Genomic DNA, 27,074 nt, shown 5'->3' on the forward strand with positions numbered 1-27,074 from the left:
GCTGTGTGTGAGGGGGGAAGGGACGGGCCTGAGGGGACCGCTACGGGGGGGGGCCGCACAACGAGCCTATCGACACGCGCCGCCCCCTCGCGCCGCTCCCGCCCAAACGTCGCGTCCCGCGCCGCCCTTCGGCGCATGCGCAATCCCCCCCCCCGCGCACGCGCCCACCCGGACCTAGGCGCCGCGCTCTCCGCCCGCGCATGCGCCCAGCCGTCTCGCTCTCCGCCCTCTGTGACGCAATGCCGGGGCCGGTTGCCTGGAGGCGGGGCGGGGCCTGGTCCGGCCGCGTGGAGCCTGGCTAGCGTGCGGAGTTGCCGGGCGTCCGGGAGCCTCCTGGGGTGAGTTTGGGCTGGGGTCGCGGTCCCCGCGCGGGGCGGGTGGGAGGAGCCTCCGGGGAGCCGCCACTCGCTGCTTGCACCGCTCGTGCCGCCCCGGAGCTCGCTCCCGCGGCAGAGCCCCAGCCGCCGGGCTTCTCCCGCACGCCACGGGCCGGCCAGTGCGGCGTGCTCGGGGCCTGTGCCGAGCCGGGGGGAGGGCGGCTGCTGGCTGGCCAGGGCGCTTGATGGCGGCCGCTCGGTGGCTTCGCTCCAGGGTGGGCCAGTCCCGAGCTGCAGGGATTTGCAGGGCCCCTTCTGCTCGCCCTAGGGGGCAGCCAGAGCCCCCGCAGGAGCATCCCAAGGGGGGGGGATCAGTGAGAGACAAGGAGGGGGGGTGACTTGGATTTAAGTTGGTCCAATAAAAGACAACGAGGAGTCCGGTGGCACCTTAAAGACTAACCGATTTATTTGGGCAGGAGCTTTCCTGAGTGAAAACCTCCCTTCTTATGCCCAAATAAAGCGCAAAAAGAACAGGAGTACTTGTGGCACCTTAGACACTAACAAATTTATTAGAGCATAAGCTTTCGTGGGCTACAGCCCACTTCTTCGGATGCATACAGAGTGGAACATATATTGAGGAGATATATATACACACACACATACAGAGAGCATGAACAGGTGGGAGTTGTCTTACCAACTCTGAGAGGCCAATTAAGTAAGAGAAAAAAAAACTTTTGAAGTGATAATCAAGATAGCCCAGTACAGACAGTTTGATTAGAAGTGTGAGAATACTTACAAGGGGAGATAGATTCAATGTTTGTAATGGCTCTTTTTGCGGATACAGACTAACACATGGCTGCTACTCTGAAACCAAATAAAGCGGTTAGTCTTTTAGGGGACTCCTTGCTGTTTTTGTGAATACAGACTAACACGGTTACCCCCTGATACTTGACCATAAAAGATATGATCTCACCTTGTCTGGCTAATGCCCCAGGATCAACATGGCTACAACAGCGCTATGATGAAAATAACTTGTTGGGGAAGAGTCAACATGGTTTTTGTAAAGGGAAATCATGTCTCCCCCATCTACTAGAATTCTTGGAGGGGGGTCAACAAACATGTGGACAAGGGGGGTCCAGTGGATATAGTGTACTTAGATTTTCAGAAAGTCTTTGACAAGGTCCCTCAGAAAGGCTCTTAAGCAAAGTAAGCACTCATGGAAAGAGGGAAGGTTCTCTCATGGATCAGTAACTGGTTAAAAGATAGGAAACAAAGGGTAGGAATAAATGGTCCGTTTTCAGAATGGAGAGAGGTAAATAGTGGTGTCCCCCAGGGGTCTGTACTGGGCCCAGTCCTATTCAACATATTCATAAATGATCTGGAAAAAGGGGTAAACAGTGAGGTGGCAAAATTTGCAGATGATACAAAACTACTCAAGATAATTAAGCCCCAGGCAGACTGCGAAGAGCTACAAAAGGATCTCTCAAAACTAGGTGACTGGGCAACAAAATGTCAGGTGAAATTCAGTGTTGATAAATGCAAAGTAATGCACATTGGAAAATATCTCAACTATACATATAAAACGATGGGGTCTAAATTAGCTGTTACCACTCAAGAAAGAGATCTTGGAGTCATTGTGGATAGTTCTCTGAAATCATCCACTCAATGTGCAGCGGCAGTCAAAAAAGTGAACAGAATGTTATCCCATCATTAAGAAAGGGATAGATAATAAGACAGAAAATATTGGATTGCCTCTGTATAAATCCATGGTACACCCACATCTTGAATACTGCCTGCAGGTGTGGTTGCCCCATCTTAAAAAATATCTATTGGAATTGGAAAAGGTTCAGAAAAGGACAACAAAAATGATTAGGGGTATGGAATGGCTTCCGTATGAGGAGAGATTAATAAAACTGAGACTTTTCAGCTTAGAAAAGAGATGACTAAGGGGGGATATTATTGAAGACTATAAAATCATGACTGGTGTGGAGAAGGTAAATGAGGAAGTGTTATTTACTCCTCATAATGTAAGACTAGGGGTCACCAAATGAAATTAATAGGCAGCAGATTTAAAACAAAAGGAAGAATTTCTTCACACACCGCACAGTCAGTCTGTGGAACACACTGCCAGAGGATGTTGTGACGGCCAAGACTATAACAGGGTTCAAAAAAGAACTGATAAGTTCATGGAGGATGGGTCTCCAGCAATGCCTATTAGCCAGGATGGGCAGGGATAGTGTCCCTAGCTTCTGGTTGTCAGATGCTGGGATTAAGCGACGGGGGATTGATCACTTGATGATTCCCTGTTCTAGTCGTTCCTTCTGGGGCACCTGGCATTGGCCACTGTCGGCAGACAGGATACTGGGCTAGATGGACCTTTGGTCTTACCCAGTATGGCTGCTCTTATGTTCTTATGTACAACTGATTGTTTATTGCAGTTGGAGGCTGTGTGGAAGCAGTGAAAGCCTCATGATGTGGCCACGCCAGGACAGACCTGGGAACAGCCCCAGAAAGAATGTTTCCTCCTTTGGAAAAGGAGTGTCTCGGGGGATGCATGGCAAAAGGAAAGTACCAGCCACAGAGACTGTGGAAGAAAGTGCTCAAGACACCATCCTTGATGCTAAGCTTGTCACTGCTCAGAAGCAACCGCTGGAGAGTTCAAGTGGCATAGCAGGCATTTCTGGGGAGTGCAATCATGATGCTAAAAAGCCTCGGCTCCTGCAAGGAGAGAGTGCCACTGACCAGGGAGCTGTCAGTGAGGACTCCGAGGACAGCGATGGCAATAGCGATTACAGTGATCTGGAGGAGGATGATGATGACAAGACAGGCAGCGGAACCTCTGGCAGCAGTGATGAAGAGCCATGTGCTGGGGGAAAAGACATCTCAAAATGCAAAATTACCCCAGAGAGTGATACGAAGAGAGGTAAACACTGATCATAGGAAGTGTTTAATAAACTGGGTTTCAGTGTGACCCATCAGCGGTTCTGAGATCTTCTTTTCATGCTGACTCCTGCTTCTCTCTTTGACGTGCTCCTATCTCACAAGTACTGCTACCATGGTTCAGGGCATTCACACAGCTATATTTTTGTTGGGATAATTTCATGTTAGCCTGTTGACACTTTGCACTCTGCCAGGTACATGTGTTTCATGCTGCCTCATCACTGGTGCATGGGTAGAGGATGTGGATGTGTTTTCAGTTGCTGTGTGGTATAGTGAGATGTCCTTGGGAACAGAGACCTGGGAAATAGGATGACTGGCTAATCCAGTTGCACAGAGCTGGTCAGACCAGCCTGTCTGCAGTAGACACTTCTTGTTAAAACCCAGTTATAGCCTGACAGGCACGTTACAGCTCTGTTCCCCAGCGGGGTCAAACCCACCTGCTTTGGAACCTTGTATGTGGAGTAAACTGTTACAACCTGGTTATAAACTTGTTAAAAATCTATAGAATGGATAAACCCTTAGGCTGGATACCAGGACCTATGTCCTAATGGTGTAGAATCTTTAAGGATGTAGCCTAAGGGAAACATTGGAAACTTATTATCTGAGTCACTTAAAACTGGACAAAACCTTGGAGCAGGGGTTCTCAAACTGGGGGTCGGGACCCCTTGGGGGGCTGCGAGGTTACTACATGGGGGGTCGCGAGCTGTCAGCCTCCACCCCAAACCCTGCTTTGCCTCCAGCATTTATAATGGTGTTAAATATATAAAAAAAGTTTGTTTCATTTAAAAGGGGGGTCGCACTCAGAGACTTGCTATGTGAAAGGGCCACTGCCTTGGAGAGTCTTTTGTAGAGAATGTTACCACATTGACCTGAGGATGGCTTGGAGCTGAACTAATAAGCAGTTTGATAGTTATGTGCAATGTGTGAGCTCTTAATTAACTATTCGTCTTTCCCCCCCATCCACACCAACCTCATGAATTGAATTTGGGATGGGGGGATGGCTCATGATTTTATCTGAGCTCTTTAAGTAGAGCTCATAAATCTGTAGAATGAAAACCCCAAAGATTTCTGCATTTATTTAATTTCCGTGTGAAGAAAGTTAAGCATTCAATTTGTCAAGGACATGGGACAGTAGCCGAGGTTCTGCCACCAAGTGCCTGAGAACCATAGTTGATGTCTGTGAAGTCTTCCGATGTGGATTAGCTAATGAACTGCGAAAACTAGGAAGGTTCCAAAGGATTGAGGTGGTGCATGCAAATATGCTCTCAGCCTTCAAAAGGGCTCCTGGCAAATGCCACCCATATATCTAATTTAAGTCTTGAGTGAAATAATGGGACAAATAGTAAAGGAAAATAACCTGTAAAACATGTGGTTCCGTGGTGTCAAACACAGAGCCCCCTTGATGTACTTGGGGCTGCATGGTATATTTAGACTGTGAAGAATAAGTTTTAATTAAAAAAACTAGAGAGAGCTTGGAGCCTGCTCAGTTTTGATGATAACCTTCCAAATGTGAATCAAGGGGATGCAGATGCAGTTTTGTCTTCCTGAGCCTGAAACAGTAGCTTTGTGATTTGTGAACTTCTTTACTGCCCATTTATTTAATTGGAGTGTTAACACTAAAGCTTGATGATAGGACTCTCTAAGATCTGCTCTAGGAATTATTTTGGGGGAGTTCTGTGGCTTGCGTTATACAGGAGATCAAACTGTATGATCCTGATGGTCCCGTCTGGCCTTGGAATCTACGAACCTATGAAATGTCAGCATTAACTGTTTTGTTACTGATCATTTTAGTAGATGCAGTGAAGAGAATAGGAGGGGAGCAAAGCCAGTGGGATTGTGGAATTGTGAAGAATTGTGCTGCAGGGAAGATGATGTGGAAGGGACGTAAAGAAAGAGGAATTAGGAAGGAAGGTGGGGAAGGCAGGAGTGTTGGTACTAAAAGATGAACATGTTTTCTTCCGAGTGATGCTGAATTCAACAATAAGAACCAAACAGGCAACAAATATAGATAACTAAGTCTACTTATGACAAAAGCCAAATTCTACTCTTCATGTCTGCACCAAGTTCTGCATCTTGGCAGGGAGTCACTAGATGACTATTGTGGTCCCTTCTAGCCCTATGAAGTTCCAATTGACATCAGCAGAATTCTCACTGTGAAGTGAGGATAGTATTTAGTCTTAAATTTATACCCCTGCCAACAATTAAAAATGGAATTAGCCTTTCTCACAGAATGCTTGACACCCCTGATTCAGGGTATCATAGAGCTCTGAGCAAGAAGCAGCATGGAGGATTTATAAAGAAAAAATAATGCCTGACAAACTTTTTTTTATTTACTGAATTAGTGGGCAGTAGGAATTATACAGATGTGATATCTGATATTTGTAAAGCCTTTGATTCAGAACCAAATTTTCTAAAGCAGCTGCTTAAATTTGCATCTGAGTTACTCCCATGCATCTGAGTGTCTGCCTGAATGCCCAATTATAGGATTTGCATCCTTATGAAATCAAACCCAAAAAATGACATTGGATAAGGTCCGACACTATTGCATGGATTAAAACCTAGCTGACTGACCACAAACCAAGCTTAATTGTAAATAGTAACATGTTGAGTTAGGGAAGTGTTTAATGAGTTCTGCAGGGACAGGTGAGGTTTTATTAAACATATTTATTAATGGATCTGAAGGAGGAAATGGAGAGCACATAAATGAAATTCAGATGATATTGAACTAGGAGGTGGTATGAATATCATGAAGATAAATAATAGAGAGGGCTCTAGAGAGATTAGAAAGGTGGCCAAAATAAAAGAAATGTGAAACACAGATATTCAGTGCAAGGCAGAAACCTGGAAAGCAGTGATGCCAATATATTTAGGGGTGTTAGTGAACAACAAGTAGCCACAAATCAGAATGACCACTTCATCTCTCACCTTCCAACTGAAATGTAAAATCCACTTCTTTCACCTAACCTCCCAAAACCAAATCCACTGAAATACAACAAATACTGAAAACACCTTCTTGGCTGGGGGTGGGTGGGGGAGAGGCAGATTGTCAGGTGTCCTAGAATTTGTAAGGCACTGAAGTGATAGAAGAACTGGTGTGATAGAACTGTAATGAAGGTTAGATATGAGAAGTAGCAGCTTAAAAAGGCCTTGTGGTGCTTGAGTGCACAGAACACAATCGAGTGTTTATGAACTTTATAGAGTTATGGTCACTCATAAGGAGAATGGCCATGGGTGAGACTTCTGACAGTGGCCAGTGGGAGTGAACAGAACAGGAAAATACATCAAGTGATCCATATAGTGTCATCCAGTCCTAGCTTTTAGAAGTCAGAGATTTAGGGACACCTGGAGCATGGGATTGTAGCCCTGACCATCTCGGCTAATAGCCACTGATGAGCCTACCCGCCAGGAATGTGTATAATTCTTTTCTAAAAACCCAGTTATACCGTGCTAGGGGTCCCAGAACCTTCACCTTTCACAGCAGCTGGATCTGTGTGTTGTAGTTGGCTTCTAACTTGGGTATTGCTCTTGGATAATGAGGCCATTCCTTTGAGGACAGATTGCTAAGGGACATAGCGAAAAACAATTCAAGGTGGTTGTTCTCACAGAACAGCTGCAGATGGTGGAGCGCTGCTTCTGGGCCCAAGGGAAAGCACTAACTGGTGAGATTGCATTGTAATGCAGGATTGGGGTGACGAGCAGTGGCTACAAAACCTTTGGATGCAAAAGGCCACATTCCTGGATCTGTGTGCCATGGTTGCCCCAACCATCCAGTGCAATGACATCAGAATGAAAGCTATACTGACAGTTGAGAAGCAAGTGGTGATCACATTCTGGAAGCTTGCAAGGCCAGATTGCTTATTGGTCAGCAGGAAATCATTTGGGAGTTTGAAACCCACAGTGCGGGCCAGTGTCTTGCAAGTTTGTAGGGCCATTAATAATCTCTTGCTATGCAGGACAGTGACACTGGGCAATGGACAGGACGTAGTGGATAGCTTTGTAGCAAGGGGGTTCCCAAACTGCAGTAGGATGAAAGATGGCATGCTCATTCCTATTTTGGCCCCAGCCCTCCTTGCCACAGAGTATGTCAACAGAAAGGCCTGCTTTCCTGTGGTTATGCAAATGGTGGCTCACTAGGGACACTTCACCGATATCCATATGGGCTGAGCTGGGAAGGTGCATGCCCCTGACATCTTTAAGAACACGGGATTGTTCAGAAAGCTGCAAGCAGCGGGATTCTTTCCCAACCATCAGACTTCTATTGACAATATGGAAATGCCAGTAGTGATTTTGGAGTTCCCAGCCTACCACTTACTCCAGGGGTGGGCAAACTTTTTGGACCGAGGACCACATCAGGGTTGCGCAACTGTATGGAGGGCCAGGTAGGGAAGGCTGTGCCTCCCCAAACAGCCTGGCCCTTGCCCACTATCCGCCCCTCCCACTTTCCGCCCCCTGACTGCCCCCCTCAAAACCCCCAACCCATCCAACCCCCCGCTCCTTGTCCCCCAACCGCCCCCTCTTGGGACCCCCGCCCCCATCCAACCGCCCTCTGCTCCTTGTCCCCTAACCACCCCCTCCTGGGACCCCCTGCCCCTAACTGCCCCCTGGGATCCCACCCCCTTATCCAACCCCCTCCCCCCGCTCCCTGTCCCCTTACTGCCCTCCTGACCCCTATCCATAGCTCCCCCCCCCCACCCGACAGGTTGGACTTCAGTGAGGAAAAAAAAATATGCAATGGATGTGTCCTGCATAATATCTGTGATGCAATGGCGGAGAAGCTGCCAGCAGGGTGGAGGGCTGAGGTGGGGTGACTGTCTAAGTTTGAACAGCCAGACACAAGTGCTGTTATGCAAGCGCAGTGTGGGAGTATGTTGTTGAGGGAGGCTTTGAAAGAGTACTTTAACGGTCAGCCATATTACCGTTCTGTACTGGACTGTTCTGTGGGGCTGAAGCGTTGGGTGCTGCTAGGAATTGTGTAGTGCTCGCTGGCCATCCATAACTGTGTGTGTACTGAAGCTATGAATTAAGAGGTGCTCGTACATTTATAAATGACTGCACATTTATAAGTACCATGTGCTTTAAGTACCACTGTGCATTCAGTGATAGGTGTGGTGAACTAATAAAGATCATTATTTTATTTTTAAAAATATAAATGTATTGAGTGGCCTAATCAGGGCAGAAAAACTGTGCAAAAAAAACAGGCAATGCATTATAAACTTTAAACATAAATTAACAGAATGGGCCTATGAAATTGGAAAGGCAGCAAACATTTCTATCCATTTCAGTGCACAAACTTAGTTAATTGTGGCTACTCATTCACCTGCCATGGTTCTCACAGTTCCCTGGATGTGAATATGGTTTTTCTTGCAGCCTCCCGGCATGGAGTGGCAGGGGTATGGTGCGGCCCATGATGCCACATGGAATGCGGGGGGGGGGGGAGCGGGGGTAGCTGCTAGCAGGTTTGGACAAGTAGGTCGGACAGGGTCTGCAGCATGTGTTTGCTGACTGAGAAGACCCATTATGTCCTGGTGCATCTCCCAGTCCCACTGCAGGGCTCTACTGCGTGGTACGTTATAACTGGGATATTACACTGTTTACAGCCTTTGAGGAGAAAGCAAAGCAGGAGGTCTGACTTCCTGGGGAACTCCTGTGCAACCTGGAAAAGCCCTGGTTAGGAGAGGAAGAGATGTGGGTCTCTGCCCAAGGGAAGTGACTGCTGAGGGGCTGAGAGCCTGGAGTGGATGCCCTTGCTGGATTATGATGGGGGAATACATGAGCAGTTGCCCTAAACTATGACATAGGTAAAGAAATTCTACTTCAATAAAGACACTTAAAGTAATTGAATCTTCAGCTTCAGGACGTCCTCTGTTAATGGGGTCAGTCAGGAATTTGCATGCAGTTGACCAGCTTTGTTAGGTTTTTTTCGTTTTCTTTCTGAAGCAGAAGATATTGGTGGTTGCCAAGGGCAGGATAACTGACTTGATGGACCAATGGTCTGATCCGATGTGACAATCTGAGCATGGAGTGTACTGTTTGGGCTGCATGTTCAGGGGCTTTGTGGCATGTGCAGGAAGATGATTGCACTGGCCAGATCACATCAGGAATATTGTGTTAGTTCCAGACTCTTAATATCATGAAGAATTCAAGGGGGTGTATGTGTCTAGCACTACTGAGGGGAAGGTAAATGTCTTGACTATTTTAAAGATGTAAACAGGAGGAAGAGGAACTGTTTGGGGTGGAACTCGAAGTAATGGGCTAACAGGCATACCATCTACTTTGTCTGTAGTTGCAAGTAACATGTAAAATCACTGCCACTGAAATCTCTCTCTAGTATCCTGGTGTTTCTCTTGGTTTTGTTTCCATACCATGTGCATTTGCCTGCACTCTAGTCTTGGGAGAAACCCAAGAAAGACAGTCTGATTTGCTGGCTGTGCTTGGGGGTGGACGTGTTTTGTGAGTGGAGGCACTGCAGCTGCCCCTGTACCCCTTGTACAGAGGGTGTAAGGGCAGAAGTGTGTGTGTCTGGCTGTGAGAGTCCCTTTTTGTTTTCTCTTTCCCAGAACTATCCTTAATGTCTTTCGAGGAACTGCTGCAGCTGCGGAACAGTGTTGGAACCAAAGCGTATCAGCAGATGACTAGCGGGAAGAAGCCATTGAACCATACAAAACCTAGGACAAAGCAACGGCCCAGCAAACAGGGGTAAAGGTGTTCCAGAGCCCTTTCTCCGCAGACAGAAGTGTATGCATGTGCTGCCTGGGATCCTCAGAGTGTCTTCTGTGCCAGGCGGGTGGATCAGACCCTCTAGCATGGCACACAAAAGAGATCCTTTGTCATAATGTTTCCTCTGGGAATGGTCCATCCCTTTGCCACTTGCCAGCCATGACTTTGAACTCAGCAAACGTGTTTGTCAAGATAGCTCTTAGTTCCTAACCAACACTTCCTGCTGAGACACTCATCCTGCCTGCGTCTCTGCTATCCTTACTGCAGCCCCTCAGATTGAGAAATGCTTTTAACACTTCCCATGCTCACCTTTTGTTGTCTCTTCTGACTTGTCCATAGTTCTCTTTAAATCTTATCTTAGTCCCTCCAGTCTCTGAACCATTCTTCTTACTGTTTTCTGAACTCCTTCCAGCTTGCCAATATCGTTCTGGTAACGAGGTGCCCACAGCTGAGCGCATTATTCCAAGTACAGTTGGAGCTATCTAAAGAGGAGCTATCCCTCCTGCTCCGTGGCCGGATGTAGCCCCACATTGCTTTTCCCCCTCTGCAGCCTCTCACCGCTGCATTTTTTCCAAGTTGAATTTCCTCTTGTTAATTTCTGTCCATATTTGTCAGCACTGGTGTTCACAGCTCCTCTCAGTTGAATATATTCTGGGGTGTCATCAATGTGATGATTAATGGAGATATGAAATAATACAAGACCTAAACAGATTGCTGCAGTCCCTCATCAGACACCTCCCCCCAGCTTTATACATTGCCATGTGTCATTACCCTTGATTTGTGGTCCTGAAGCCAGTTTTCAGTCTGAGTAAGTGTCCTATCCAAGGTGATTCAAACAGACTGCCTCCCCACTCTGTTTCATCAGCATTCTTTCATCTAGTTCTAAACCTCAGATGAAAACCTCTCTTCCCCCTTACAGGGATGGTGAGAATATTTTGTACTTCTGTTTTGCCTTCTACCTGAGGATCTTGGAGCTTTACAGACAATCCAGTATGCCTCATAAAACATCTGTGCCTCTGCTATTATGGAGTATTTATCTCTAGTTATTGCTAATGAGTCAAAGCCTTTTGAGGAATGCTTCATACAAAAGCCCCCAGGCTGCTACAGTCCTTTGGTATGTTTGTGTTCTGAAAGGAACCTTCCTAAAAGGTCTGCCAGGGAAATCCATCAGAGTTCTGTTGATTTCAGTGGAGCACTGCAGAATGAAGTGCTGCGCACTTGTTCAAAGGGCAGCAGCCCCTGCCAAATCACTTGTCATGAAAATACAAAGAAATGCACTGAGCGGGGCTTGAAAAATGTGTAGTAGAAGAAAGGGTGGGGGTCTCCAGGGAGCTGCTGGGGCAACACTATGGTGAGGAGCCAAGCTGCTGGATGTGGGGATAGTGCTGGTGCTCCTAGCAGGGTACTATCATGGGACTGTGCTTGGGACTTCCTCTCTTGTATTGTCTGTGGCTAGGAAATGTCTGAATTTGATAGATGCCAGATGGGGGATGTCCTCCTCTCTTCCAGCAGGGAGATCATTTACTCTCTCTCCTCTCCCCCCACCCCCACATGCCTGTAAGCCTCCTGATTGTCCAGGGCTGCAGGGACTGCTACTCTTTCCTTCATGCATCTCCCATTATTTGCATCCTCTTTTCTTGTGAATAGTTCCAAAGCTTGCCTCTGCTTTTTGGGAGAAAGTACTGTCTGAGCTGCAGCAATGCAAAATTGACCTGACTTGTTAGTTTCACTGCTGAACGTTGTCATATTTGGATTTCAGGAAAGGGTTGGATGCAGTGTCTCAAAATCTGACCTTCCTGTGGCACACCCAGATTGTTTACACTCTTTCGGCTATCTGTCAAAGGATAATAGTACATGGCAATGTCTGACATTGAGGGGAGGTGTCCAGTGAGAGATGCTGCTGGGATAGGGCTATGTCCAGTCTAAGTCACAAACATCTTAAGAGAGACTAAACAGCACTCGTGTCGCTTGCTGATGATGCTGAATTGGGGGGAACTTCAAATACCATTGAGGACAGAAGTGATACAGAGGGAGCAAAGGTGATTTGAAAAACTGTCAGAAAACAACAAAATGTGATTGATTTTGGAGAAGATAATCCAAAATCCCTGGTAAGCAGTAATGAGGAAAACGTGTTGGGGCGATAGTGCATGGCTAATGAGACATGACCCTTTAACATGATATGGCAGCAAAATTAGCTAGTGTGGTTTTGGACTGCATACACAAAGGTGAGTAGCAGGGAGAATATAAGAATGGCCATAGTGGGTCCTTGCAGCCCAGTATCCTGTAATCTGACATAGGTGCCAGATGTTTCAAAAGGAATGAACAGAATAAGGCAATTTATCGAGTGATCCGCCCGTTGTCCAGTCCCAGTTTCTGGCAGGCAGAGATTTATGGATACCCAGAGCATGGGGTTGCATCTCTGACCATCTTGGCTAATAGCTGTTGATCGAGCTATCCTCTGTGAATGTATCTAATTCTTTTTGAATCCAGTTATACTGAGTGGGAGGCAGTGGTCCTCTTTGTACAGTTCTGGTGGGATTTAGAATATCTAATACAGTTCTAGGCACTTCATTATTAGCAAGATGGGAATTTAGAAAAAAAGCAGTAAAATGATGAGAGTCTGGAGGAATGTATTCATGAACACTGATTATAATAGCTGTAAAAAGAACAGGAGTACTTGTGGCACCTTAGAGACTAACAAATTTATTAGAGCATAAGCTTTCGTGGACTACAGCCCACTTCTTTGGATGCATATATGCTGTAGCCCACGAAAGCTTATGCTCTAATAAATTTGTTAGTCTCTAAGGTGCCACAAGTACTCCTGTTCTTTTTGCGGATATAGACTAACACGGCTGCTACTCTGAAACCTATAATAGCTGTGTGTGCTTAAATTAATATCTGGTCAACTATGGCTAAGGGGGCGAGGGACCACATGTCTACAAATACTTTCATAAATGCTAAGATGAAAAGGGACCATTATGATAATCTAGTCTGATGTGTATAGCACAGGGTAGAGAACCTCACCCAATGATTTCTGCATCAGGCCCATGACTTATGATTGAGTAGAGCACGTTGTTTTAGAAAGACATTCCGTCTTGTTTGAAAGACTTCAAGTGATGAAGATACTATCACATCTCTTAGTAAGTTGTTCCAGTGGTGGCTTATCCTCACTGTTCAAAATGCACCTTATTTCTAGTCTGGATGTATCTAGTTCAGTTTCCAGCTATAGTCTCCAGAAGAGAAGAATGAGGGGGGATTTGATAGCTGCTTTCAACTACCTGAAGGGGGGTTCCAAAGAGGATGGAGCTCAGCTGTTCTCAGTGGTGGCAGATGACAGAACAAGGAGCAATGGTCTCAAGTTGCAGTGTGGAGGTCTAGGTTGGATATTAGGAAACACTATTTCACTAGGAGGGTGGTGAAGCACTGGAATGCGTTACCCAGGGAGGTGGTGGAATCTCCTTCCTTGGAGGTTTTTAAGGCCCGGCTTGACAAAGCCCTGGCTGAGATGATTTAGTTGGGAATTGGTCCTGCTTTGTGCAGGGGGTTGGACTAGATGACCTCCTGAGGTCCCTTCCAACCCAGATATTCTATGATTCTATGATCTTGTTCTGCCTTTGTCTGCTAGGTTAAAAAACCCTATACCATCAAATCTTCTTTCCATATAGGTTCTTGCAGATTGTGATCAAGTCACCTCTTAATTAAATAGATTGAGCTCCTTTAGTTTCTAACTATAGGGCAGGTTTTCCAGACTTTGATGCATCCTTGTGGCTTTTTTCTGAATCCTCTCTGATTTGCGAGCATCTTTTTTAAGGTGTGGACTCCAGAACTGGACACAGTATCTAATAACAGTCTCATCAGTGGTAATACTACCGCTCCCTGCTTCTACTCTGTATTCCCCTGTTTTCCATCCAAGGATTGTGATAGCACTTTTAGCCACGGCATCGCACTGGGAGTTCATGTTCCGTTTCCACTATGGCCCCTAAATCCTTTTCAGAGTATCTTTTCAGGATACAGACCTTCATCCTGTAAGTGTGACATATTCCCATGGTTCCTAGATGTCTGACCTTGCATTTGGCTGTATTAAAAAGGCAAGATCTAGTGAGCCCAGCTGCCCAAGCAATCCAGATAGCTTTGTAGAGCTGACCTATCTGTCTCTGTTATTTACCACTCTGCCAGAGTGATTTTTGTAATCTTCTTCATTGATAGATATTGAATAGTATTGGGCCGGAAAACAACAGGGAGGGAGAGGGATTATTTAATGTGTGTATAAGGGCCATGTTTACGTAGGTATAATAGGATGAAATTAAGCAAAGGAGACTGTCAGGTGATCTGAGCAATAAATTATTTCACATTGTTCCTAGGGAAGCTATAGAAACTCCATTACTTAGGAAATATTTTAAAACTAGCCTGGACAAAGCCCTGGAAAACATACTGTGGGGAGTTCTCCTGCCCTGGCTCTGAGGATGGTGGTCTAAGGCAGGTGTATGTGAGAGGTGCAGGTGGTGAATGGACAGCACAGAGCAAACCTCCCCAGTTTTCTTTGATTGTTCTGGGTGACTGGAGAAGCAGTGGTCTTTCTCTATGCTGAGTGGTAGCAAACTGTCAGCAATCAGAGTCTGACCTGGCCAGTCCTGTCTCCTCCTTTCTCTAACATATGTGTTTCTCTCAGGCCACTGGAGATTTCTGCCAAGAAACCGGTCCCCTTTCTACGACAAGTGGTCTCTGTTAAAAAGACGGTAAGTGCTCTTTCCCAGGTTAGCAGTCGGTTCTTTTGGGGGCTGATGAGGGACACAAGATGCGTGTGGAGAGACAGCATAAATGGACTGATGAAGGGAATGAGACCCAGGTGGTGGTCTGGGGGAAAGGTATGGACCCACAGACTTCTGAGGCAGTCAAGGAGCAGGCTGTGAGGCGCATCCCCTTGTGAGTACAGGAGAGTTTGGTGCTGCCAGCGGATATATGGAGGAAATGGTGCTTCCAGGTAGTCCTAGATTTTTAGATTCCAAGGCCAGAAGAGACCACTGTGATCATCTAATCTAACCTCGTGCATTAGGCCATAGGATTGCCCTGGATGAGTTCCTGTTGGAACTAGAGTTGGTCATTTGGAAAAACCTCCAATCATGATTTTAAAATTGCCAGTGATGGAAACTCTAACTGACTGATAGGTCTCAAAATGTAATTGTGAGCAGGGAATCATCAAGTGGCTGTGTTTCTAGTGGGGCCCCACAGTGATTGGTTCTTGGCCCTGGGCTATTTAAAATCTTTATTAATGACCTGGAAGAAAACATAAACTTACCATTGATAGAGTTTGCAGATGACGCAGAAATTGGGGGAGTTGTAAATAATAAAGAGGTCAGGTCACTGATTCGGAGTGATCTGGATCACTGGTAAACTGGCCACAAGCAAACTATGCATGTTAATATGGCTAACGTATGCATCTAGGAACACAGTATGTAGGGCATACTTACACACACGCACGCACGCCACCCTGTATCCTGGGAAGCTGCAACTCTGAAAAAGATATGGGGATCCTGGTGGGTAATCAGCTGAATACGAGTTCCGTGTGATGCAGTGACCAAAAGGGCTATTGGGATCCTGGGTTGCACAAACGGGAATCTCGAGTGGGAGCAGAGGTAATTTTATCTCTGTATTTGGCACTGGTGCGACTGCTGCTGGGATGCTGTGTCCAGTCCCGGTGCCCACAGTGCAGGATGGATGTTGATAAATTGGAGAGGGGTCAGAGAAGAGCCACGAGAACGATTAAAGGGCTAGAAAACCTGCCTTGTAGGATAGATTGAGCTTCTGGAGCCTATTTCGGTTAACAAAGAGAAACTTAATCCTTTAAACATTCTCGTGGCTCTTCTCTGATCCCTCTCCAGTTTATCAACATTCTTCTAGATCTGTAGGCACCAGAACTGGACACAGGATTCCAGCAGCGGTCACACCAGTGCCAAACATAGAGGTAAAATAACCTCTCTGCTCCTACTCAAATTCTCCTATTTATACATCTCAGGATCGCATTAGCCCCTTCGGCCACAGTGTTGCACTGGGAGCTCAGAGTTTAAGGCCAGAAGGGACCACCAGATCATCTCATCTGATCTCCTGTCTATCACAGGCCTCCTACACCGTGAAGCACCCCCATGCTAAACCCAACAACTGAAATTAGGCCAAAGTGTTACAGCCCACAGGAGACTAGATTATTAGGTGCTACAGGCAGAGAACAGGAGGGTCTGAGGTACCCTAGTGCCTGAAGCCCTTGCAATGGTAGGAAAATGGTAAGTAAGATACACCCAGATAGTCCTGGCAAGTGACCTGCACCCTACGCTGCAGAGAGAGGTGAAAACCCCCAAAGGTCACTGTCAATCTGTGCTGGGGGGAAATTCCTTCCTGACCACAGGTGTAGCAATCAGTTAGACCCTGAGGATGTGAGCAAGAACCAACCAGCCAAGCAACAGAGAGAGAATGCTTGGAGCCATCTCAGAGCACCAGCCCATTGCATCCAGTGTCCCATCTCCATCTGTGGCCTTCTCTGATGCTGCAGTGGAAGGAGACAAAAGAGAGAAAAAAAGCGAGAGTAGAGCAAAATCTCTTCCTGCGACCAGCTGAAGCCCTGAAGCATGGGATTTTAGAAAAATCAGAAGGGACCCCCAGGGCTGCCGAGCCTTGCCCCCCCCCCCCCCCCCCACACACACACACACACACCGCCCCAATCACAAGCAACCCCCTTATACAATCACACTCCTAAATTTGTCTAGCTCTCTCAAATCTAACTAAGTAGTTTGCCCCATCGGTTCTTATTGGGACACTGTTCCAGAACCTCACTCTACTAATGGTTAGAAATCTTCTAATTTCTAGCCTGAACTTGTTCATGGGTAGTTTATCCCCATTTGTGTGTGTGCCTATACTTTTTTTTAGCTTAAATAGCTCTTCAGCTTCCCTGACATATTTACAGAGGGTAATCCTATCCCGTCAGCCTTTGTTTTGTCTCCTTTCACATGTCTCTGATCATCCTAGTAGCTCTTCTCCTCACCTGCCGCAGTTTGAATTCATCTTTCTTGAATGAGAGTGACCAGAATTCCAAATGAAGTCTGACCAGTGCCTTGTACTATGACATTTAATACTTTTCTATCTTTATGGGAAATGCCTCGCCGGATTCATCCTAGGATTGCGTTTGCCACAGCAGATTTTCTGTCCAGGACCCCCAACTCATTTTCAGAGTCGCTACTTTAGAGGCCACCATCCTGTAGGTATGGCCTGCATTCTTTGTCCCTAGATGTATGACTTTACATTTGGCCATATTAAAATACACGTTTGCTTGTTCCCAGCTTATAAAGTGATCCAGATTGCTTTGTAACAGTGATCTGCCATCTTCGTTATTTACCACTTCCCTAATTTTTGTATCTGCAACCTTTATCGTTGATTTTTATGTTTTCTTCCAGATCATTGATGAAAATGTTAAATAGTGTACGACAAGAGCCCTAGATACGGGAGCTAGGACTAGGCTGAGTTAGGGAGAACAACCAAGCTGCATTCAGGCATTAGTTCTGCTCTTGGTTCTAATCCTCTGCGCGACCCACCCCCCTTCCATTCTATGCAGGTGCAGAGAGACCCACGCTTTGATGACCTGTCTGGGGAGTACAACCCAGAAATATTTGAGAAGACGTACAGTTTCCTGAACGGTCTCAAGAAGAGGGAAAAAGAGGTGACACTATGTGCTTTGCTTGTGTTGGGGCAGAAAAGCCTGCTTCAGTGAGGCATCTTTTATAGGGCCCCAGCATGCAGGCCTCAGAGGGAAAGAATGACCTGCCGCAGGACTCACTGGGTATTGCTCTCTCCCGTAGATCGTTCAGAAGCAGCTGAAGAAAAGCCAGAATGTGGAGCAGCAGGAGAAACTGCAGCAGCTCCTCAAGCGCATGGTGAGTTAGTGTTTTGAGAACCAGCTTCAGCTCACTGCTCCCATGAGAGGGAGACAGCTGAGACTGGCCAACATGCAAGACTCCAGTGTGGCTGATGAGACAGGGAGGTTTGCCCTGAGCACGGCCTGGACAGTCCATGACATGTTCCTGTTTTTCTTCCCAGACACAACAGGAGGAGGCTCAGAAGGAACGGCAGAGGCAGAGAGAGAAAGAGCTGGCCTTGAAGAGAGCACAGAGGGAGCAGGCCCAGCTGGGAAGGAAGCCCTTCTACCTAAAGAAATGTAAGTTCATGATGCTGCTGCTCTGTTTACACTAGGAAATGGACCTGTTGCCGACAGTTTGCCATTAACGTGTGGTCCCTGCACCTAGAGTACTAATGAGCAGATTGAAAAAAACTCATTCAATAAATAGCCATCACACCAGATCCCCCTACGCTGGTGGGGGCAATAGCGTAGGTGGGGCAAATCTGTAAGCAGCGCCATTAGAGAAGAGCAGAACAAGCATTCTCCTTTGAGTGATTGCTCATGTCCATTCAACTTAGGTGTGTGCGCTCGCCACATGCACTGGTGCTGGAAGTTTTTCCCTCAGCAGTATCCATAGGGGACTGGCTTTGGCGCCCCCTGGAGTGGTGCGTGTATGCCGTGGCATATAGGGCGCTGCCAGCCCCCTCCACCCTCAGTTCCTTCTTGCCACCAGTGACAGTGCTGGAACTGTTGCTGCTTCAGCTAGCGCTGTTGCTTCTCGTTCGTTCAAATCCATTTACCTTTTGTATATTATTGTATATAGCTTCCCTCTAGTTTTAGTTTCCCTATTTGTTTGTTACAGACTTAGTAGGTCCCGAACGGGGCATGCCCCGGTCCCCACGCTTTAAGCCCTGTGGTTGCTGTAAAAGGCCTATGCCCATTAGCGATCCACATAACAGTTGTTTACGGTGGTTGGGCGAAGGTCACATTAGTGATAAATGCAGAATCTGCAAGTCCATCAAGCCTAGGACGAAGAAGGAGCATGACATTCACTTAAAAGTGCTCCTTATGAAGTCTGCCCTTTACCCCACTGCTGGAGCAGTGCTCCGATTCAGCGCCAAGCACCATGAGCTCGGTGCGCAGCGCCCCGCCAGTACCGTCTGCAAGTCAGCAGCAGTCCCCTTCCGTGGCTCCAGCCAAGAAGCCCAGAAAGATAGGGCAAGGAAGGTCTCCAGCTTCCCACAAGGGAAAGGACAAGTCTGGGGTGGACCAAGGCCCTGTCTTGGCACATCTTCACCCCCTTGGGGATCCTGGACCCCAGTTCAGGTCGAGCAGTGTAGCCCAGCCTGCTCCCTGCCAGCTACCCCGGATTGCGACTGAGGTCCTCATCAGCTCCGTCCATGCCAGAGGCCCTGCAAGCGGCACAAGAGATTATGTCCCTCCTGGTGCTGCTCACTTCGGCCCCTGCAGGGTCCCGGTTCCGGGGTAAACCCACGTCGGGACCACCACAGTCTCCACCTTTCCAGCAGCGCGCTCTGTCGCAGGCAACAGTCGCCCTCTCGCAGCCGACACGCTTCTGACTGCGATAGGTAGAAGTTTTGCAGCCCCATCCGGACCTCAGACAAGGGCAGAGAGGCTCGAGGCACGGCTCGTGTAATCTCCGCGGCACCGGTACCTCTCCAGGGACAGGTCGAGTGACCGACGGTACCATTCTCCGGACCATCACCGATTCCCCCAGGGTGGCATCACCGCGTGCGGCTGCATCTTTACGATGCCAAGCCCGCTCTAGTTCCCGATCCTGCTCCACATTCTGGTACCGCTCATCAAGCGTGAGGTGTAGATCACCAGACCAGGGCCGCTGAGTGCTGCTGGTTGCCGAGGCCCCAATCCAGGCACTCGTCGAGGTCAGCTAGATCCAACTCCAGGAGGAGCGACCGGTACCGAAGGGAACAGATCCATCACTCAGCCCCATCTTGGTTGCAGAGGAATGACCGCTCGGGCTCTAGCTTGGGTTCAGAGCGAGGTTCCCTAGCTGCGGGACAAGCTCCGATACCCTCAGTGCAGACTCTATTGACAGCACTGCAGCCCGCCCCATGGCCTCAGTCTCCATGGCCGGCAAGGTGGTACCCATGGGGGTTCACTCAGCCCTTGGTATCCAGAGCTTCAGAGAGATTGGCTACCTCCCTCTCCTGTCCCGCTCCAGTTCAAGAGGCCTTGGCTGCAGGCACCCCACAGGCAAAGGTGGGGATTTCCCCGAGTGGATCTGTTCGCCACCAGGCAGAACAGGAAGTGTCACCGCTTCTTCTCCAGATGGGGTCTGGGCAAGAGCTCCCTCTCTGATGCCTTCCTCCTGTCCTGGGCAGGAAGCCTGATGTTCCCCCCCAATCCCGCTAGGCAGCAGGGTCCTGGTGAAAGTCAAGAGAGACAGGGCCCAAGTTATGATCGCCCCAGCGCGGCCGTGCCAACATTGGTTCGGCATACTGTTGAGCTTGGCAGCGGTTTCCCCCGTGGTCCCTGCCGGACCGACCAGACCTGCTGTCACAGGACCACGGTCGCCTCTTGCTCCCCAATCTCTCGTCTCTCCAGCTCATGGCGTGGATGCTGCGTGGTTGAAACCTGAAGAATGGACCTGTTTGGAAGGGATCCAGAAGGGTCCTGGGGAGTAGAAAACCCTCGACTTGACAGACCTACCTGGCAAAGTGAATGAGGTTCTCCTGCTGGGCAGCCAAGTGGAGCATCTCCCCCTCACATTCTTTGGTGCAGTCGATCTTAGACTACCTGCTTCATTTGAGGAATCAGGGCCTGGTACACTTCTCTATCAGGGTGCATCTGGTGGCCATCTCTGCCTTTCATTCACTCGTCCGGGGGCAGACGGTGTTCTCCCATGACATGACGGTCAGGTTCCTCAGAGGTCTCAAGAGACTTTTTCCTCAAGTTTGGTCCCTGGTCCCTCAGTGGGATCTCAACTTGGTTCTGACCAGGCTCACAGGCCTGCCCTTCGAGTCTTTGGCCTTGTGCTTCCCCGTCTCACCTATCATGGAAGGTAGCTTTCCTGGTGGCAGTGACGTTGGCGAGGCGAGTCTCCGAGCTGCATGCCCTAACCTCGGAATCCCCATACACGGTCTTTTATAAGGACAAGATCCAGCTCCAGCCCAACCCGCACTTTCTTCCCAAGGTGGTGTCCACTTTCCACATGTGCCAGGACATCTTCCTTCCGGTCTTCGGCCCTAAGCCCCATGAGACTAGTGAGGAGAGGCGCCTTCACGCTTTGGACGTAAGAAGGGTTCTGGCTTTCTACCTAGATTGGACAAAGCCTTTCTGTAGGTCGACTCAGCTTTTCATCTCTACAGCGGATAGGACGAAGGGCCTCCTGGTGTCCACACAGAGGATTTCTATCTAGATTACCTCTTGCATAAGGGCTTGTTTCCAGCTAGCAGGGGCCCTGCTGCCACCAACTGTCAGAGCCCACTCAGCCAAAGCGCAGGCATCTTCAACAGTCTTCCTGGCACACTTTCTGATCCAGGACATCTGTTGAGCTGCGACGTGGTCCTCAATCAACACGTTCACGGCCCATTTCGCCATCACTCAACAGGCCAGAGACAATGCTGGGTTCGGCAGAGCTGTATTGAAATCTACATGTCCATGAACTCCTTACCCGCCTCCATGGGTACTGCTTGAAGTCACCTAAGTTGAATGGACACGAGCAATCACTTGAAGAAGAAAAGACAGTTACCAGTTTTCTGTAACTGGTGTTCTTCGAGATGTTGCTCATGTCCATTCCACAACCCGCCGTCCTTCCCACTGGCAAGTAGGAACTGAGGGTGGAGGGGGCCGGCGGTGCCCTATATGCTGGGCCACTCCAGGGGGCGCCAGAGCTGGTCCCCTACAGATACTGCTGAGGGAAAAATTTCTGGCACCAGTGCATGTGGCGAGCACACACACCTAAGCTGAATTGACATGAGCAACACATCTCAAAGAACACCAGTTACGGAAAAAGGTAACTGTCTTTTGGCCTTCCCTAGCACTGCCATTGTGCTAAGCACATTAGACAGGGGAAGACCAATGGGTGAACCCTTCCAAAGTGACCTAGACACTTAAGAGCCTGAACCTCATTCCAAGTCAATAGGACATAAGGTGCTTTAAAAATGTTGTTCACGGTTCCTGCACCAGAGGCCTGAGAGAGGAAGACAGAGCCCATAGATGAGGCACTTGACTGGGATTCAGGAGATCTGGCTCAGTTCCCTGCTCTGTCACTGACTGCTTGTGCCTTTTCATCTCGCTGTGCCTCAATTCCCCACCTGTACCATGGGACTAGTAGCTTTTTGGGGAAGGGCCTGTCCTTTAGTTTGTGTATGTACAGTGCCTGGCACAATGGGGGCCTGGTGTCAGCTGGGGGCTCTGGGCATAATGGTAGTATTACTATGAACAGTGTAAGCCTAAACGGGTGGGAGGGGAGTGGTAGCCAAGTGGGGCAGCACCTTGCTCCTGGATTTTGCATGTGTCCAGCACTGTTGTGTATAGATGATGGGGCAGGAGGATCATGGGCTGTCTGGAAGAAACATGTCACAAGGGACGTGAAAAACGAGGGTGGAGCCATCAGCCAGGGTTAGGGAATGGGATGCAGGTGGATAGGGCAGAGCAGAAGCAGCTCCTGAGAGGGTTGTGCTGGTTTGGAGTAAACACCACCTTGTTCTTTGGCATTCCACAGCTGAGAAGTGGAAATTGGAGCTGGCTGAGAAGTACAAAGTGCTGAAGGGGAGCGGGAAGCTAGAGAGCTTCCTAAGCAAGAAGAGGAAGAGGAACGCCATTAAGGACAAGCGCAGACTGCCCTTCCGGAAGAACATGTGACTTCTGGGTGGGTGGAGCTGGCAACCGGCTCTTTGAGTGATGGATATCGGATGGTGGGATTTTAGCCTCTTCTGATGGAGAGCTGGGCTTTGGATTGTGACTACAGCAGCAGCCCCACTTCCTGACTGCCTCAAGTCTGTCCTGTATCTCTTTAGCATCGGAACCAAGGACTATGTCCATCCATCTAGACAGAGTCTGAGCAGAATAAAGTTCTGACCCAGGCCTGCACAAGGCCACCTTGAATCTTCCATAAGGGTCAAACCTTATCTATAATTCTGTGCCCATACAGCAGGGGAGTCCAATAAGGGGAGCTCTGTGCTTCAGACAAGCACGCCTCCACTTTGCAGACAAATTCAGCAGAATTGGCGGGGGCTTTGCAGGGACACAAGGGATAAAAACAGAATGAAGAATCATGCTGATTGTGCTCAATTGATCTTGCGTTACTTATGCACCCCAGAGCTGGTGCTCTTTCCTGTGGTCATGGTTGACTTCTTGTAACACCACCACATTGTCTTAATGTAACTTCAGCCAGTAGGAGGAAAATGGTAAGTCACAAATCCTAATGGAACTCTTATTACAGGGTGGAAAAAATCAACTAGGCTATGGCAAAATTGCAAGTACTGTACAGTCTCACTCCACAGCAAGCTTATAAAATCATGACTGGAGAAAGTGAATAAGGAAGTGTTGTTTACACATGAACCAGGGGTCACCTAATGAAATTAATAGGCAGCAGGTTTAAAACAAACATAAGGAAGTTCTTCACCCAATGCACAGTCAACCTCTGGAACTCATTTTCAAGGGATGTTGTGAAGACCAAAAGTATTACTGGGCTTAAAAAAAAATTGATTAAGTTACAGAGGATAGGTCCGTCAGTGGCTATTAGCCAAGATGATCAGAGATGCAACCCCATGCTCGGGTGTCTCCCTAAACCTCTGACTGCTAGAAGCTGGGACTGGATGACAGGAGATGAATCAGTCGATAATTACCCTGTTCTGTTTATTACCTCTGAAGCATTTGGCATGGGCCACAGCCGGAGACAGGATACTGGATTAGATGGACCGTTGGTTTGACCCTGTATGGCTGTTTTTATGGCCTGAATCCTGCAGCAAACTCCCCGTGCATTCCACAGTTACTTGAGTGCAGGATGGTGGAGATTCTATGGTAGCTTCAGCTACCTTCAGAACCTGTCCAGGTTTCTGTGCATCACTAGTGTTGCTGAAACTATGTACGTCACATAAGTTAAAAATTAGCTGCCACCTCCTACGGTTGTGCTGTAAGTCACGTGCTCTACATCCCAGAGCCCTGGATAGAACCTGGGTCCCAGGCCATTTCCTTAAGTATAGCACCATCCCTTCTCTATAGGCAGTGCCCTTCTGCATTTGCCACACAGAAATTCCATCGTAGGCCACTGCTTGCTTGGCCAGCCAGCTGGGTCTCCCCACTGGGTAGACATGGTGGTGCTGAAGCAGCCCCGTTGCACCGACAGCACTGCCAAGCACAGACACGTGGCCCACTCTTTCAGCGTGGCGAAGGGTTGGTGGTGGTACATGGCGGGAGCTGGGTTCTATTGCTGGCTTTGCCAGAGGTGATGTTGGCTCAGGCCCCTAGCCTAAGAAGTGCCAGTACAATCTGACTTTGGGGGGGGTCCCAGTCTGGAGAGGATGCAGAATTCTACTTGAAACAAATTTCGCTTTAACTTCCAAAATACTGGTAAAACCAACGTTTTGTCTCATGGAACCATAACAGCCTGCCTACCTCCCTGCATCAGCAGAGGGGATATCACTCACTCACTCGCACATGCCCTCTCCCCTTCGGGTGAACACACCTTTAACAATTGGGTGCACAGTGTTTTTCTAGACAGCAGGAGACTGGTGGGACTGGTGATTCCTGGGGTCTGTTCCTGACATGGGGGGCTTAGTGTGGTCTAGTGGTTACAGACAGGCTGCTCAAGCACTCTGTTTACACATTCACTCTGAAAAGTAGTGTGGGTAAGTGGATGAGTCTTGGATTTTAGTCCCTGCTGTGGTGATCTTGTGCAACCTCTCAGATAAGAGGAAGGGTAGTTGTCTCCCTCCATGGTACGAGAGCTTGGTCAATAATAAGGACTGACAGATACATAGAAGCACCAGCAGCCAGTGGGAGAGGAGAGTTAAATTCATGGTCACCTGGTTTACAGTCCAGTGCACTTTCCCCAAGGCTAAATGGCATTTTGTGTGTGTCCCGTCCCGTCCCACCCCACCCCCACTAGGAGCCATAGGAGAATGTACCACAGAGTAGACCCAAAAGCATGGCCTAGCCTGCACGTTTGAAATATCTGACTACTGCTGGACACGAAGGCACCAGGGCCCTCACAGTGATATCAGTTCTAAGGTAAGAAGCCTCAGGCTGTCCAGTAATCCAGCCTTCCACCCCTCCCTTCCAGCTGCAAGCAAAAGAGCATGAGAACACTCCCAGTTATAAAAACAGCTTCAAATTTCTAGTCTGAAGTTGTCTGGCTGCAGCTCCCAGACATTGATCGAGTGCTGCCTTTGCCACAGTAAAGAGCCCCCTGCTACCAGAAATCTTTCCCCAGGTGAATGCTTAGACTGTGATCAAATCATCTCAGCGTTCTCTTGGGCAAACTAAACTAGTCTCTTACGAGGAGGCAGGTTTTTCAGATCTCAAATCATCCTTGTTGCTCTTATGAACTTAGTTCAGTTCCTCAATGCCCTTTTTGACGTATGGACCCTGAAACTGGGAATCTCAGTAACAATGATCTCCAATCTTATCCTCCCCTGCCCCACGCTCTTCCTCAGACCCTATTTCTAGCCAGTGTGACTAGGTATGTAGATTTTAGAAAGAATGCAAACAAACCTTTTTGCCCCTTAGCAGTGGTGTGACTGCTTATTCACTGCCTTCCTGTTACCTCCAGTATCACCCAGTGAGAAAATACACTGGTCTTTGGGGATCACGGCTCTTTCTGGTGTTTCTCGCCCCTATCTCTGTCTTGGTTCTTCTCCCCAGTGTTTCCCTAGCAGCAGCCACTCCCAATTTCCTCCACATGGCCTCCACTCCCAGCCCTTGGCCCTGTTCCTTTAGCTGAAATGATCAAGTAGTTCATGCTGATGTTTAAAGTCCCATTCTAAGGTTTTGAAGTTGCCACCCTAGAAGCTCAAGGGGGGAGACCAGAGTTCAGCCTGCTGACATGTTTTCAGTGTGACCTTCTCAACCTTGAGAACTGGAAGCTGAGAGTCAGTATGACCTGACAGCCCCCTGAAGGCAGGTGTGTAAACCGTTAATTACAAAGAGCCAGCATGGCACCACTGCAGGAATGAAACACCCTGAGTGGTTCTCCTGTAGTGCCAGAGTGGGCATGGCCAGAGATCTGCCACCCCCTCTCCTCTCCATGTCCCCAGGAATGTCCCTAACCCTGAGGCCAGGGCCATTCCAGCTGCCACGTCCGTGCCTAACCTCCCTCCCCCACTGTTTTAATCCCCACTGCCCTGGCACTGCTTGATTATCACCCCCCCCCACACACACACTCGTTTAACCCTCACTTCCCTGGTGCTCCGCCCCCCTCCACAGGATTAAACTCCCACTGCCCAGGCCCTGTGTAACATCCCCACCCAACCCTGGCTGTTTAACCCCGGCTGCCCTGGTACTATCTGATACCCCCTCTGTGCTGGCACTGCTCCTTCCTTCCCCAGATGTGTGTAACCCCCTGCTCTCCTGGCACAGCAGAACCCCCACATGCTCAGGTGCTTACCCTGCTGCCCTGGGGCTGCCCAACTTCCCCTTCCAGCTGTCTTTTCTCACAAGTCTTTCTGAATTTTACTGACCAAACCAACTTCCTGTCCTCAGGACCTCCACTAGCTCTGCCCTGCCCCCTCCAGCTAATCATGTGTCCTGGGGACCCCAGCCTCCCTTCCCCCATCAGGAGGGTCTCCCCACGCCTATTGCTCCTGACATTTTGCCCATGTGGTTTGGAGGCAGGATAGGAGGGGATGTGGACAAGTGGCTTCTGCGATTTAACATTGTTCTAAGGCTCTGCTGGCAGGTCACAGCTGCGGGGAGCTGGCCTAGAAACCTCACGGGGGTTCCTGGTATCTACTGCTCAGGAACCTCCCTGGGCCGCTCTGCTTGTTTTAGGAGGCACTAGCTCTGCAGTGCAGAACATTTGGCTGCGTGGGCAGATCACAGGGGATTGTCTGATGTTCATGCAGGCCGGGGAGTGCTGGCCCAGTCGTAAACCACATTTGATGGACTGCTCAGCTTCAGGGGCTACAACGCTCGCACCAGTGGGTTTGGGTTGCATCGGGCGTTGTCTTGTTTTCCACTAACAACACAGCTGTAACTATAGCAAATAACAGCACAGCAACCCGAGCATTAAATAT

General features: G+C 48.5%; 1 protein-coding gene across 1 annotated transcript; it reads left to right on the forward strand.

Annotated features, from left to right (window-relative positions):
* Positions 1-192: 192 nt before the first annotated feature.
* Positions 193-23,204, forward strand: RRP36 (ribosomal RNA processing 36). Its single transcript, XM_034763980.1, has 8 exons — positions 193-338; positions 2,756-3,240; positions 9,815-9,953; positions 14,644-14,710; positions 17,572-17,676; positions 17,816-17,890; positions 18,054-18,171; positions 22,562-23,204. Exons 2-8 carry the CDS (start codon positions 2,787-2,789, stop codon positions 22,699-22,701), a joined length of 1,098 nt encoding a protein of 365 aa, XP_034619871.1. The 5' UTR covers positions 193-338; positions 2,756-2,786; the 3' UTR covers positions 22,702-23,204.
* Positions 23,205-27,074: the final 3,870 nt, after the last annotated feature.

The sequence above is a fragment of the Trachemys scripta genome, chromosome 3, assembly GCF_013100865.1.
Source record: "Trachemys scripta elegans isolate TJP31775 chromosome 3, CAS_Tse_1.0, whole genome shotgun sequence".
NCBI lineage: Eukaryota > Metazoa > Chordata > Testudines > Emydidae > Trachemys > Trachemys scripta.

Excerpts from the sequence above, each read along its gene's own strand:
- RRP36 (XM_034763980.1), top strand. The coding sequence starts at position 2,787 with ATGATGTGGCCACGCCAGGACAGACCTGGGAACAGCCCCAGAAAGAAT. Across the intron at positions 17,677-17,815 it reads TCAAGAAGAGGGAAAAAGAG|ATCGTTCAGAAGCAGCTGAA; the intron begins GTGACACTATGT and ends TCTCTCCCGTAG. Across the intron at positions 18,172-22,561 it reads GCCCTTCTACCTAAAGAAAT|CTGAGAAGTGGAAATTGGAG; the intron begins GTAAGTTCATGA and ends GGCATTCCACAG.